Source organism: Bombina bombina, chromosome 2 (assembly GCF_027579735.1).
Source record: "Bombina bombina isolate aBomBom1 chromosome 2, aBomBom1.pri, whole genome shotgun sequence".
In the NCBI taxonomy this organism is placed as follows: Eukaryota; Metazoa; Chordata; class Amphibia; order Anura; family Bombinatoridae; genus Bombina; species Bombina bombina.
In genome coordinates, this window is record NC_069500.1 from 86,040,763 (window position 1) to 86,055,423 (window position 14,661).

At 35.6% G+C, this 14,661-nt stretch overlaps 1 protein-coding gene across 1 annotated transcript in view; it reads right to left on the bottom strand.

The window, feature by feature from the left end:
* LOC128648464 (phospholipid-transporting ATPase IC-like) overlaps positions 1 to 14,661 on the bottom strand; it is a 144,467-nt gene that overhangs the window by 53,339 nt on the left and 76,467 nt on the right. The window contains 1 exon segment of the mRNA XM_053701148.1: positions 615 to 697. Coding sequence (XP_053557123.1) covers positions 615 to 697 — 83 coding nt within the window.

Below are 14,661 nucleotides of genomic sequence, written 5' to 3' on the forward strand. Positions count from 1 at the left end.
GTCTAGTTAAACATATATAATTAAACACAGATAAAGCTAGCATCAGGGAGCAGACGTAAATTTTCACTATGTGTATGTTACATCCATATACATATCTTAAATGTCTCATATTGGTTACATCATGGGGAAAGTAAACGTGTATGTATATGTATATATATATATATATATATATATATATATATATATATATATATATATATATATATATATATATATATGAGGTGTCTGTTTAGATCTCATGTTGAATGTCTATTATATTATCACTAAGATTAGCACATGAAGTCTGATTTTATTTTTTTAACATGTTTAGATATATTTGATTACCATAATATGGATCTGTTTTTCACTGTCTTTATTTTCAAAGCCTTTGTGGATACAATTTATGAATATTAATGGACAGTAAAATATTATGTTGAACTTCACGGATCTGCTTTGTAATACTTTATTAGGTTCTAGTTATGTTTAGTCTCCAGAGGATGCTTAGCGGTTGTTTTTTTACCTTTTTGGGTGTTAACACCGTTACATACAATCAGTAATGTAGTAACAAAATGTCCTAACACAATACATTTTCTTTCTTTTTTTTATTTTTATTTTGTGCCATTTAATTCACTTACCATCAAATTCAGCCAGTGCTTTCTCATCTTGGAGAAACCTATCAGTCACTTCAAGTGACATTCTGAATTTTAAGTTGGTTTCACTGAAAAGAAAGGATACATAGAAAATTTAAAGTATAACAACAGTTACTGCATATTTTAAAAGGGACTTTAAACATATTAATAATGTTATATTAAACTGTTCCATTATGTGTAGTAAAAAAAAACAAAAAAAAACAAACCCCCCCCCAAAAAAAAACAAAAAAAAAACACTACAATATACATTACTGCTTTCCCCCCCTTTAGATATATAATATAATAATAGACATAATATTATATTTAAGTTAATGGTACTTGAATGGATTCTAATGGATAATGAATGGAAATATATTTAACCACATGCAAGGACAACAAATTCATTTTCTTAAAGGGATATGAAACAATTTTTTTCTTTAATAATTCAGATAGAGCATGCAATTTTAAGCAACTTTCTAATTTTCTCCTATTATAAATGTTTCTTCATTCTCTTGGTATCTTTAAAAAAGTAATTGGGCCAGCTCCTAAGCTTACATTCCTGCTTTTACAAATAAAGATACCAAGAGAACAAAGAAAAATTGATAATAGGAGTAAATGAGAAAGTTGATTAACATTGCATGTTCTATCTGTATCATGAAAGAAAAAAAAAATGTGTTTTATATCCATTTAAATGTTTTTGCAAAAGAACATTTAATTTTTTTTTATTAACCTCGTTTGTACAGTATCTTTTCTTGAATCACATCCTGGCCTGATTTAGGGATGTACCAAGAGATATTACTACTAATTCTGAAGGTAATGACAGCTGTGCTTGGCTTGTAAAAGTACATAATTATGTAATACAGTGATATATATAATACAGTGATATATATAATACAGTGATATATATAATACAGTGATATATATAATACAGTGATATATATATATATATATATATATACACATACACACACACACACAACTAGTTAAACTAATTGTAACAGAGGATACAATCCAGTTTAAGAAAAGAACCAGTTCCACAAACGTATAGTACCGCTTAGCTCTGCTAGAACAGAGATTATATCAATATTAAAAATGTTCCATATCATTCATACCCCTGACGCGCGTTTCACGAACGACCCCCTCTGAGGAAGCGTTCATGAAACGCGCGCCAGGGGTCCATCAGGAGTAGCTCTGTCTCTCCTGATCGTTTTTTAATTTGCTTGCTCTTGTGGGTAAAAGTAATGTACCTTTAACTTAATAATATTTATCACAGCCTCTGGTCCTTATAAGCAATATAAGTAATATTAAATCAGCCCTCGGATTGCAAGGGCTTAGTTTACTTCTAATAATTTACGGACTGAGGACTGTTGAACGTTATAGATTATTTTCTCTAGTACACAATTGCGATTGTGCAATCCCCTGAGCTTAAGTGTTTTTAACTTTTAGCCTAGCTACTGTATGTGTGCATGTTCCTAGTTGATAACAATAAAGTTTAAATGTATGAATGATATGGAACATTTTTAATATTGATATAATCTCTGTTCTAGCAGAGCTAACCGGTACTATACGATTGTGGAACTGGTTCTTTTCTTAAACTGGATTGTATCCTCTGGTACAATTAGTTTAACTAGTTGTTGTATGTTCCTCTAAACCAGTTAACCACAACAGGTATTCCCTTCAATAATTTAAGCATTAAGTTGCGATTAAATAAAAGACAATATAAGAGATACCTGTTACTTTATGCTAAACTCTGCTACCCCCTAACCTATTTTCTAATACATATATATACACACACACACATATATATATATATATATACACACACACACATACAGTATATATAGTCAGTATATCACAAAAGTTAGTACACTCCTCACATTTTTGTAAATATTTTATTATATCTTTTCATGTGAAAACACTGAAGAAATGACACTTTGCTACAATGTAAAGTAGTGAGTGTACAGCCTGTATAACAGTGTAAATTTGCTGTCCCCTCAAAATAACTCAACACACAGCCATTAATGTCTAAACCATTGGCAACAAAAGTGAGTACACCCCTAAGTGAAAATGTCCAAATTGGGCCCAAAGTGTCAATATTTTGTGTGGCCACCATTATTTTTCAGCACTGCCTTAACCCTCTTGGGCATGGAGTTCACCAGAGCTTCACAGGTTGCCACTGTAATCCTCTTCCACAACTCCATGATGACATCACAGAGCTATTTCCAAATAGGGCCCAATTAGCCATTTTCTCTCCCTGGTGTCATGTGACTCGTTAGTGTTACAAGGTCTCAGGTGTGAATGGGGAGCAGGTGTGTTAAATTTGGATTTTATCGCTCTAACACTCTCTCATAATGGTCACTGGAAGTTCAACATGGCACCTCATGGTAAAAGAATTGTTGCTCTACATAAAGATGGCCTAGAGGCTATTAGAAGAGTGCCAAGACCCTGAAACTGAGCTGCAGCACGGTGGGCAAGACTGTACACCGGTTTCACAGGACAAGTTCCACTCAGAACAGGCCTCCCCATGGTCGACCAAAGAAGTAGAGTGCACGTGCTCAGTGTCATATCCAGAGGTTGTCTTAGGGAAATAGACGTATGAGTGCTGCCAGCATTGCTACAAAGGTTGAAGGGGTCAGCCTGTCAGTGCTCAGACCATACGCCGCACACTGCATCAAATTGGTCTGCATTACTGTCGTCCCAGAAGGATGCCTCTTCTAAAGATGATGCACAAGAAAGCCCGCAGTTTGCTGAAGACAAGCAGGCTGGATTACTGGAACCATGTCCTGTGGTCCGATGAGACCAAGATAAACTTATTTGGTTCAGATGGTCTCAAGCGTGTGTTGCGGCAACCAGGTGAGGAGTACAAAGACAAGTGTGTCTTGCCTACAGTCAAGCATGGTGATGGGGGTGTCATGGTCTGGGCCTGCATGAGTGCTGCCGGCACTAGGGAGCTAAAGTTTATTGAGTGAACCATGAATGCCAACATGTACTGTGACATACTGAAGCAGAGCATGATCCCCTCCCTTCGGAGACTAGGCCACAGGGCAGTATTCCAACATAACGGCTCCAAAACGACCACTGCCTTGCTAAAGAAACTGAGGGTAAAGGTGATGGACTGGCAAAGCATGTCTCCAGATCTAAACCCTATTGAGCATCTGTGGGGCATCGTCAAAAACGGAAGGTGGGGGAGCGCAAGGTCTTTAACATCCACCAGCTCCGTGATGTCCTCATGGAGGGGTGGAAGAGGACTCCAGTGGCAATCTGTGAAGCTCTGGTGAACTGAGATGTAGGAAAAGGTGTGGGATAAGCGCTCTAGCAGGTAGAACTAACCAGATGATTATATGTATAAAATAAAATGAAATAACAAATGGACCCAATGTTGCTAATAAAAAAGTTACTTTATAATGAATTCATATAGCGGTTTTTGTCAAATATCATGTTAATACATACAAAATTTCAAAGGATGCCGGCATTTAAAAAAATATAAAAAACATCAAAAATGTATTAAAAAACAACAATGTGGTCGGCCGATATATTTAAATTAGAACAAAAAATATAAAAATTCACTGTTGAGGTTCTACGAAAAAATATATAGTAAACAGTAAAATTGTATCTATGAATAAACTTGATTATGGCAGATAACTTTTATCACAGTAATCTTAGCTAACTATATATTACCAATACTTCGGTTAAACAGTTAGGTTTTGGAGCACAGTGTATGATGAGGGCATCTGATCTGTTAGCCGTTAGGAGAAACTGTGAATGATGAGTCGTGAGTTTTGACGTCACGTCACCTGACTAGTAATTTTCCTCCAATCACTATAGTAAACTTAAACACAGTGATTTTTAAATAAGTCCGGTTGGAAATGTATAATTGTATCAAAGTGTGATTGATATGTAATAGTTGGTAGCGATACTTGCAAATGTCCGATGTCCAACAGTCCTTTCCAAGTTATGTAACAAATTTGTTGTATTAGCGATTCTGGATTGTATGAAATGTTAATCCGTTCTTTTCTTGTATCCGTTTTGCAAAGTTAATCTGTTGTTTGTTAAAGCTCCTAAGCCCCTATTTGTTATCCGTGCTGTTATATTGAATAGTGCTATGATGGGAGCCAGATGAGACAGAGGGGCACACAGGAATTATTCATACATCCATCTCAGTGTTTGATTAAAGAGATAGAAATGAACCTGTTTGCAGTGCCGGTGGAACAGTTCAGCAAGTGGATGGCTTTAAATCAAATTAGAATTGTTACACACAGGGATTATTCATATGTCTTCTCTCTATATATATCATAGAGATAGAGATGAACCTGTGAGTTGTAACACTATTGCCAGTGAATATCAGAGAGCAGAAGTAAGCAAATCTACGCGTTTCGGCAGTGTTAGCTGCCTTTATCAAGATGCTTACTAAATGAAGTTGCTGCCTTTTATAGGGAGTATATAATTGAAGACAGGTATATTAGAAGATGATCTGAATTAACCCATTCAGTATTTTCAAGGTGAGTGCCTTAAAAATCATCAATAGGGGGGGGTAATATAGAAAAAATACTTCTGAAATAGGAAGCAGAACTAATCTTTAAATTTAAAACAGTGCATCCACTGGGACTTAATAGTTCCTTTGACCTCAACTCTATTCTATAACGAGTTACATGTTTCATAACTAACAAGATAGTTGCACATATATTTGAAACACACTTGTAATAAAAATCATTATTTCGTTCATATTCAAATTATTATCTAACTATATATAGGTGAGGCCATACTATAGCCTCCTCTAGCGATATAATCATCTATATATACTTATCACACAATCACTTTATACTATGTCCCCCCATTTTCTATTTTATTCATTTTTCATTTTTTCTTTTTCATTCTATTCTTTTTATTATATAGTTAGTTGATTTTCTACACACTTCAGAAGATCATTTTTTAAGAACACTTTTTAAGATCCTTTCGAATAATATTATTCCTCACTTTATACAAGTGAGTGCTTATCACAACCATATAACGATTTATTAACCCCAACTTGCAATTTTGCAAAAGTATTATAAATACCAATAATAAAATGATAATAGCCAATGGTATAATGTGCATTTTTATATAAAAGATTTCCTTCATATATCGTTTTTTTGGCAAAATATATATTACATTTTCTTAGTGTATTTTCAGTGAAAAAACTTTTTTTGATATAGGCATTCATTATTTTCTGTTGATTTCCATACTATTAATGAAAGCCTATATGATATCTAACATGAAATCACGGAATGTTTAAATTTAAACACCAATTTCTTGCACTCTGTTTTATCTATGTATTTAACTTTCAAAAAAATCCTCCATTAATGATTTTTAAGGCACTCACCTTGAAAATACTGAATGGGTTAATTCAGATCATCTTCTAATACACCTGTCTTAAATTATATACTCCCTATAAAAGGCAGCAACTTCATTTAGTAAGCATCTTGATAAAGGTAGCTAACACTGCCGAAACGCGTAGATTTGCTTACTTCTGCTCTCTGATATTCACTGGCAATAGTGTTACAACTCACAGGTTCATCTCTATGATATATATAGAGAGAAGACATATGAATAATCCCTGTGTGTAACAATTCTAATTTGATTTAAAGCCATCCACATGCTGAACTGTTCCACCGGCACTGCAAACAGGTTCATTTCTATCTCTTTAATCAAACACTGAGATGGATGTATGAATAATTCCTGTGTGCCCCTCTGTCTCATCTGGCTCCCATCATAGCACTATTCAATATAACAGCACGGATAACAAATAGGTGCTTAGGAGCTTTAACAAACAACAGATTAACTTTGCAAAACGGATACAAGAAAACATAATTTATGTAAGAACTTACCTGATAAATTCATTTCTTTCATATTAGCAAGAGTCCATGAGCTAGTGACGTATGGGATATACATTCCTACCAGGAGGGGCAAAGTTTCCAAAACCTCAAAATGCCTATAAATACACCCCTCACCACACCCACAAATCAGTTTAACGCATAGCCAAGAAGTGGGGTGATAAGAAAAAGGTGCGAAAGCATAAAAAAAAAAAAATAAGGAATTGGAATAATTGTGCTTTATACAAAAAAATCATATCCACCACAAAAAAGGGTGGGCCTCATGGACTCTTGCTAATATGAAAGAAATGAATTTATCAGGTAAGTTCTTACATAAATTATGTTTTCTTTCATGTAATTAGCAAGAGTCCATGAGCTAGTGACGTATGGGATAATGACTACCCAAGATGTGGATCTTCCACGCAAGAGTCACTAGAGAGGGAGGGATAAAATAAAGACAGCCAATTCCGCTGAAAATAATCCACACCCAAAACAAAGTTTAAATCTTATAATGAAAAAACTGAAATTATAAGCAGAAGAATCAAACTGAAACAGCTGCCTGAAGTACTTTTCTACCAAAAACTGCTTCAGAAGAAGAAAACACATCAAAATGGTAGAATTTAGTAAAAGTATGCAAAGAAGACCAAGTTGCTGCTTTGCAAATCTGATCAACCGAAGCTTCATTCCTAAACGCCCAGGAAGTAGAAACTGACCTAGTGGAATGAGCTGTAATCCTTTGAGGCGGAGTTTTACCCGACTCGACATAAGCATGATGAATCAAAGACTTTAACCAAGACGCCAAAGAAATGGCAGAGGCCTTCTGACCTTTCCTAGAACCGGAAAAGATAACAAATAGACTAGAAGTCTTTCGGAAATTTTTAGTAGCTTCAACATAATATTTCAAAGCTCTAACTACATCCAAAGAATGCAACGATCTTTCCTTAGAATTCTTAGGATTAGGACACAATGAAGGAACCACAATTTCTCTACTAATGTTGTTAGAAATCACAACCTTAGGTAAAAATTTAAAAGAAGTTCGCAACACCGCCTTATCCTGATGAAAAATCAGAAAAGGAGACTCACAAGAAAGAGCAGATAATTCAGAAACTATTCTAGCAGAAGAGATGGCCAGAAGAAACAAAACTTTCCAAGAAAGTAATTTAATGTCCAGCGAATGCATAGGTTCAAACGGAGGAGCTTGAAGAGCCCCCAGAACCAAATTCAAACTCGAAGGAGGAGAAATTGACTTAATAACAGGTTTTATACGAACCAAAGCCTGTACAAAACAATGAATATTAGGAAGACTAGCAATCTTTCTGTGGAAAAGAACAGAAAGAGCAGAGATTTGTCCTTTCAAGGAACTTGCAGACAACCCTTTATCCAAACCATCCTGAAGAAACTGTAAAATTCTAGGAATTCTAAAAAAATGCCAAGAAAAATGATGAGAAGAACACCAAGAAATGTAAATCTTCCAGACTCGATAATATATCTTCCTAGATACAGATTTACGAGCCTGTAACATAGTATTAATTACTGAGTCAGAGAAACCTCTATGACTGAGAATCAAGCATTCAATCTCCATACCTTCAAATTTAAGGATTTGAGATCCTGATGGAAAAAAAAAAAGGACCTTGCGATAGAAGGTCTGGTCTTAATGGAAGAGTCCACGGTTGGCAAGTGGCCATCCGGACAAGATCCACATACCAAAACCTGTGAGGCCATGCTGGAGCCACCAGCAGAACAAACGAGCACTCCTTTAGAATCTTGGAAATCACTCTTGGAAGGAGAACTAGAGGCGGAAAGATATAGGCAGGATGATACTTCCAAGGAAGTGACAATGCATCCACTGCCTCCGCCTGAGGATCCCTGGATCTGGACAGATACCTGGGAAGTTTATTGTTTAGATGAGAAGCCATCAGATCTATTTCTGGAAGTCCCCACATTTGAACAATCTGAAGAAATACCTCTGGGTGAAGAGACAATTTGCCCGGATGTAACGTTTGGCGACTGAGATAATCCGCTTCCCAATTGTCTATACCTTGGATATGAACCGCAGAAATTAGACAGGAGTTGGATTCCGCCCATACCAGTATTCGAGATACTTCTTTCATAGCCAGAGGACTGTGAGTCCCTCCTTGATGATTGACATATGCCACGGTTGTGACATTGTCCGTCTGAAAACAAATGAACGACTCTCTCTTTAGAAGAGGCCATGACTGAAGAGCTCTGAAAATTGCACTGAGTTCCAAAATGTTGATTGGTAATCTCACCTCCTGAGATTCCCAAACCCCTTGTGCTGTCAGAGACCCCCCAAACAGCTCCCCAACCTGTCAGACTTGCATCTGTTGAAATCACAGTCCAGGTCGGAAGAACAAAAGAAGCCCCCTGAACTAAACGATGGTGGTCTGTCCACCACGTCAGAGAGAGTGTCGTACAATCGGTTTTAAAGATATTAATTGAGATATCTTTGTATAATCCCTGCACCACTGGTTCAGCATACAGAGCTGAAGAGGTCGCATGTGAAAACAAGCAAAGGGGATCGCGTCCGATGCAGCAGTCATAAGACCTAGAATTTCCATGCATAAGGCTACCGAAGGGAATGATTGAGACTCAAGGTTTCAACAAGCTGAAACCAATTTTAGACGTCTCTTGTCTGTCAGAGACAGAGTCATGGACACTGAATCTATCTGGAAACCTAAAAAGGTTACCCTTGTCTGAGGAATCAATGAACTTTTTGGTAAATTGATCCTCAAACCATGTTTTTGAAGAAACAATACAAGTCGATTCGTATGAGATTCTGCTAAATGTGAAGACTGAGCAAGTACCAAGATATCGTCCAAATAAGGAAATACCACAATACCCTGTTCTCTGATTACAGACAGAAGGGCACAGAGAACCTTTGTAAAAATCCTTGGAGCTGTTGCTAGGCCAAACGGCAGAGCCACAAACTGGTAATGCTTGTCTAGGAAAGAGAATCTCAGAAACTGATAGTTCTCTGGATGAATCGGAATATGCAGATATGCATCCTGTAAATCTATTGTAGACATATAATGCCCTTGCTGAACAAAAGGCAGAATAGTCCTTATAGTTACCATTTTGAATGTTGGTATCCTTACATAATGATTCAATGTTTTTAAATCCAGAACTGGTCTGAAGGAATTCTCCTTCTTTGGTACAATAAAGAGATTTGAGTACTGGAACTGGCACAATTACTCCAGCTAACTCTAGATCTGAAACACATTTCAGAAATGCTTGAGCCTTCACTGGATTTACTGGGACACGGGAAAGAAAAAATCTTCTTGCAGGAGGCCTTATCTTGAAGCCTATTCTGTACCCTTGTGAAACAATGTTCTGAATCCAAAGATTGTGAATCGAATTGATCCAAATTTCTTTGAAAAATCGTAATCTGCCCCCTACCAGCTGGGCTGGAATGAGGGCCGCACCTTCATGTTGACTTGGGAGCTGACTTTGGCTTTCTAAAAGGCTTGGATTTAATCCAGACTGGAGATGGTTTCCAAACTGATACCGCTCCTGTAGGGGAAGGATCAGGCTTTTGTTCCTTATTGTGACGAAAGGAACGAAAACGATTAGTAGACCTAAATTTACCTTTAGATTTTTTTATCCTGTGGTAAAAAAGTTCCTTTCCCCCCAGTAACAGTTGAAATAATGGAATCCAACTGTGAACCAAATAATGTATTACCCTGGAAAGAAAGGGAAAGCAAAGTTGACTTGGAAGACATATCAGCATTCCAAGTTTTAAGCCATAAAGCTCTTCTAGCTAAAATAGCTAGAGACATATACCTGACATCAACCCTAATGATATCAAAGATGGCATCACAAATAAAATTATTAGCATTCAACACACAAGGATAACAAGGGCACTATATAGGCAAGCTCCTCACTAGTTTCAATTATTTAAGATACTGTATTTGGTTTATAGTATCTATATTTTATATTCCTTTGAGGAGTGGTGCTAGCATCTGATACTGAACTTGCAACAAGATTGGGATATTCTCCCTGGAAAGAAATGCTATATAGCACTCTCTGCCCAGACTGGGGTAGAGCCACTGATACCTTTTAAAATTTAACTTTTATTATTCACTTTAAAAAAATGGGTTTACACAAACAAATTAAAATGTCTCTATCTCTAAATAGCTGGTGTCAAAAGCTTCAGGTTATTACCAAATTATTCAAGTAACCGGTTGATTCCCAAATACTTTTATATATAGTTTTGTTAGATCAATCGGTATTCCCTTGTATTGGTCAAGTAAAATTGATAGGAGCTTAGTAATGGGTGTTTATTTCGTTTGAATGTCTCATATATTTTTTGAGGCTTGTATTGGTGTAAAATTAGTTTGAATTAAGCCTGAGTGACAGTAGGGATTATCAACTTTTATTCACGTTTGTACATAGATTTCAGTTGTGGTTAAGTGTTTTAAAGATTTGCTTTTCTTGGTTGTGTTGGTGTACAGATGCCCTGGTTTGGGTATCCCTTATATTCAGAGTTTTTGTGTATATTCCAATTTTTTATATACACTCTTAGATCATTAATTAAATAAAAACACTGGTATACAAGAATTCCTTGATACTGATAGTTTTCTTCCTAAGACCCACTGTTTACAATGTTTCTTTTTATAGTTACTCTTATTCTTATGGGTAGCTGGGCTATTGTATTTGTATATGTTTCATTCCTTCATAGGTACTCAACAATTGTTTTTAGTTATAATAGCAATATCCACCTTGGGATTTTATTCCATTTTCATGCTAATTTTGCTTTTTGTGTTGGGTGTATTATTCAGGTGGCTGTATAAATCCTATGAACATATAGTCCAGATTTGTTATATATCTTACTACTGGGTGATACAATAATCGTGTATGTATATTGCGTATGCTTATTCCAACATTCTTAGGCAATTTGTTGGATAATACTGCCTGTCTGCATCTATTTCTTTGCTTGATACTATATGAGCCCCCCTGTTAACAATCTTATCTTGCTGTTACCATTGTTTGTGGGGTTGCTATGCTGCTATATTTTGTATTGTTACTTTTAAACCACAAGTATTTTGTAATTGTAAAGTGTTATAATAAGTATACAATGTTGCAACACTCTAACTCTGGTTCCTTGCTAGGGACTCCGACATTGATTTTCCTTGTAATTAAGGTTCCACCTCTAAATTCGGTTACACTCTATGCTTATTTGACTGTACCTATTAATTGTGCCACTGGGTGAGTCTTTCGGATTACCTACAACCCGGTACTATGTCTTCATAAATTATTATAATGATATTTACGATAATATCCTAACTGCCGCTCTGCGCCGTTTACACTACAGCTAGGGGAGGAGACCTAGAAACAGCTCTGCTTAAAGCTGAAAGCAAGTGGATATATTTACTAAATACTGTGCATCCAAATGGAATAAATGAAAATAACAACTTTTTTGTATTCCTATGAGAGATGAAACAATAATTCCTGTATATTCCCACAGAGATGTATACATAGTTTTAAATACAGAAAAAATGAACCAAAACACAAAACTACTCCAAGAACCCATAAAGAGTGGGTAATAGGATAAGGGGAGGAAAAACAAGCTTCAAGTCACAACATTTAAATCTAATATGCATTAATATTGTTTTTTATCACATCACTTATAAGGCACAATAGAGCACAATCACCCAGGTAATATCACAAGTTCACTTGGGAACACACACTGTTATTGAGAGCACCACAATGTATATGACACTAAGTAAGGTATTTAAAAAGTAAAAGAAAATGATTTGATATAAAGATTGTAAATACACTGTTTCAATGTATGACGAACCAAAATGACACCCAAGGCACTAAAAACCAATAAACATAATTCACAACAACACAAGTCACAACAAGAACAAGTTAGATGGGTATGTAAGCACCAAAAATGAAAAGAATGCTATTTCCTTTCAATATGAGAACATTGTTACCAGTAGACACAGATGAAAGCACGAAAACACACATATGGAAAGATAAAATCTCACTCAGAACTGCAGGTCAATAAAAATTAAATTATACAATAATACTTGAATTGAAGTATATTCAACACAGTCAAAACAAGGACTAAGATTATAAGAAATAAGTCAAAAGCAAGATCTGAGAGAGGAAAAAAGGAAGGATAGTGAAAAAATAACAAACACATGTACACAGGAAAATACACAGACAGTGAAAAATAGTAAAACATGTACATAGAAAAACGACGATTATACAATCTCATGGAGGGGAACAACATCACTAATGCTATCAGTAGAAATGACCATCACAATCATTTGATCATAGTTGTGTTATTGTTAATCATGCGATTTATTTAAAAATGAAAAATAATGTGTTCAGAACGAAACAATTAAGATTACAAACTAACGTTAAAAACACAAACTAAAAGCTACATTCGAAATCAAGACATATACAGTAAACAGTGAACATATATATAAGCATATTATGTCGGTTACGACATTTATATAAGCAATGTTATTCGAAATACAGTATATAATAGGAGGAAAATACATCCACATAACAGAAGAACACACGGTATATCTAAGATCCATTGAATTTACTACAAGAATGGACTTAGATATAAAAATAGAAGCAGAGAAATCTAGCAGAGGAATAGGTCCACCTTAAGATACAAAATCAGCAGTCGACCTTAAAACAAGATACAGCATCGTATACATTGATCCCAATAGGCTGTACACACATGATTGACAGCCGAGATCAACGAATGAAATTATGGTAGAGGCGGAACTTCCGCAATTGAAAATAAATAAAGGCTTTGAAAATCGGCGGCCCGCCACCTTTGATAAAGCCGTAACTGGCGAAACGCGTCAGGGGGGTTGCGTGGGACAATGGGGTCCCACTAGTGTGTTATATGTGTATTTTAAATTAATCTATCTCAAATAGCGAAAATTTGTAAAAGTAATGGGGAAGATATCAGACAGTGTGTGAATGCATGTTGGGGGTTAATGGTTAAACTACGATAAAAACCTGAATATAACTTATGGGTAACCTTATTTAAATAATTAACCCAAGTGCATCCCCACTAGTGTCCATAAGGGACTTAGCCAAATAGAAGTATCGATTGCCAACGGATTTCAATCGAACTAGACTCTGTATTAGTGACAGACTGCCAAACCTAGCTGTAGTGTAAACGGCGCAGAGCGGCAGTTAGGATATTATCGTAAATATCATTATAATAATTTATGAAGACATAGTACCGGGTTGTAGGTAATCCGAAAGACTCACCCAGTGGCACAATTAATAGGTACAGTCAAATAAGCATAGAGTGTAACCGAATTTAGAGGTGGAACCTTAATTACAAGGAAAATCAATGTCGGAGTCCCTAGCAAGGAACCAGAGTTAGAGTGTTGCAACATTGTATACTTATTATAACACTTTACAATTACAAAATACTTGTGGTTTAAAAGTAACAATACAAAATATAGCAGCATAGCAACCCCACAAACAATGGTAACAGCAAGATAAGATTGTTAACAGGGGGGCTCATATAGTATCAAGCAAAGAAATAGATGCAGACAGGCAGTATTATCCAACAAATTGCCTAAGAATGTTGGAATAAGCATACGCAATATACATACACGATTATTGTATCACCCAGTAGTAAGATATATAACAAATCTGGACTATATGTTCATAGGATTTATACAGCCACCTGAATAATACACCCAACACAAAAAGCAAAATTAGCATGAAAATGGAATAAAATCCCAAGGTGGATATTGCTATTATAACTAAAAACAATTGTTGAGTACCTATGAAGGAATGAAACATATACAAATACAATAGCCCAGCTACCCATAAGAATAAGAGTAACTATAAAAAGAAACATTGTAAACAGTGGGTCTTAGGAAGAAAACTATCAGTATCAAGGAATTCTTGTATACCAGTGTTTTTATTTAATTAATGATCTAAGAGTGTATATAAAAAATTGGAATATACACAAAAACTCTGAATATAAGGGATACCCAAACCAGGGCATCTGTACACCAACACAACCAAGAAAAGCAAATCTTTAAAACACTTAACCACAACTGAAATCTATGTACAAACGTGAATAAAAGTTGATAATCCCTACTGTCACTCAGGCTTAATTCAAACTAATTTTACACCAATACAAGCCTCAAAAAATATATGAGACATTCAAACGAAATAAACACCCATTA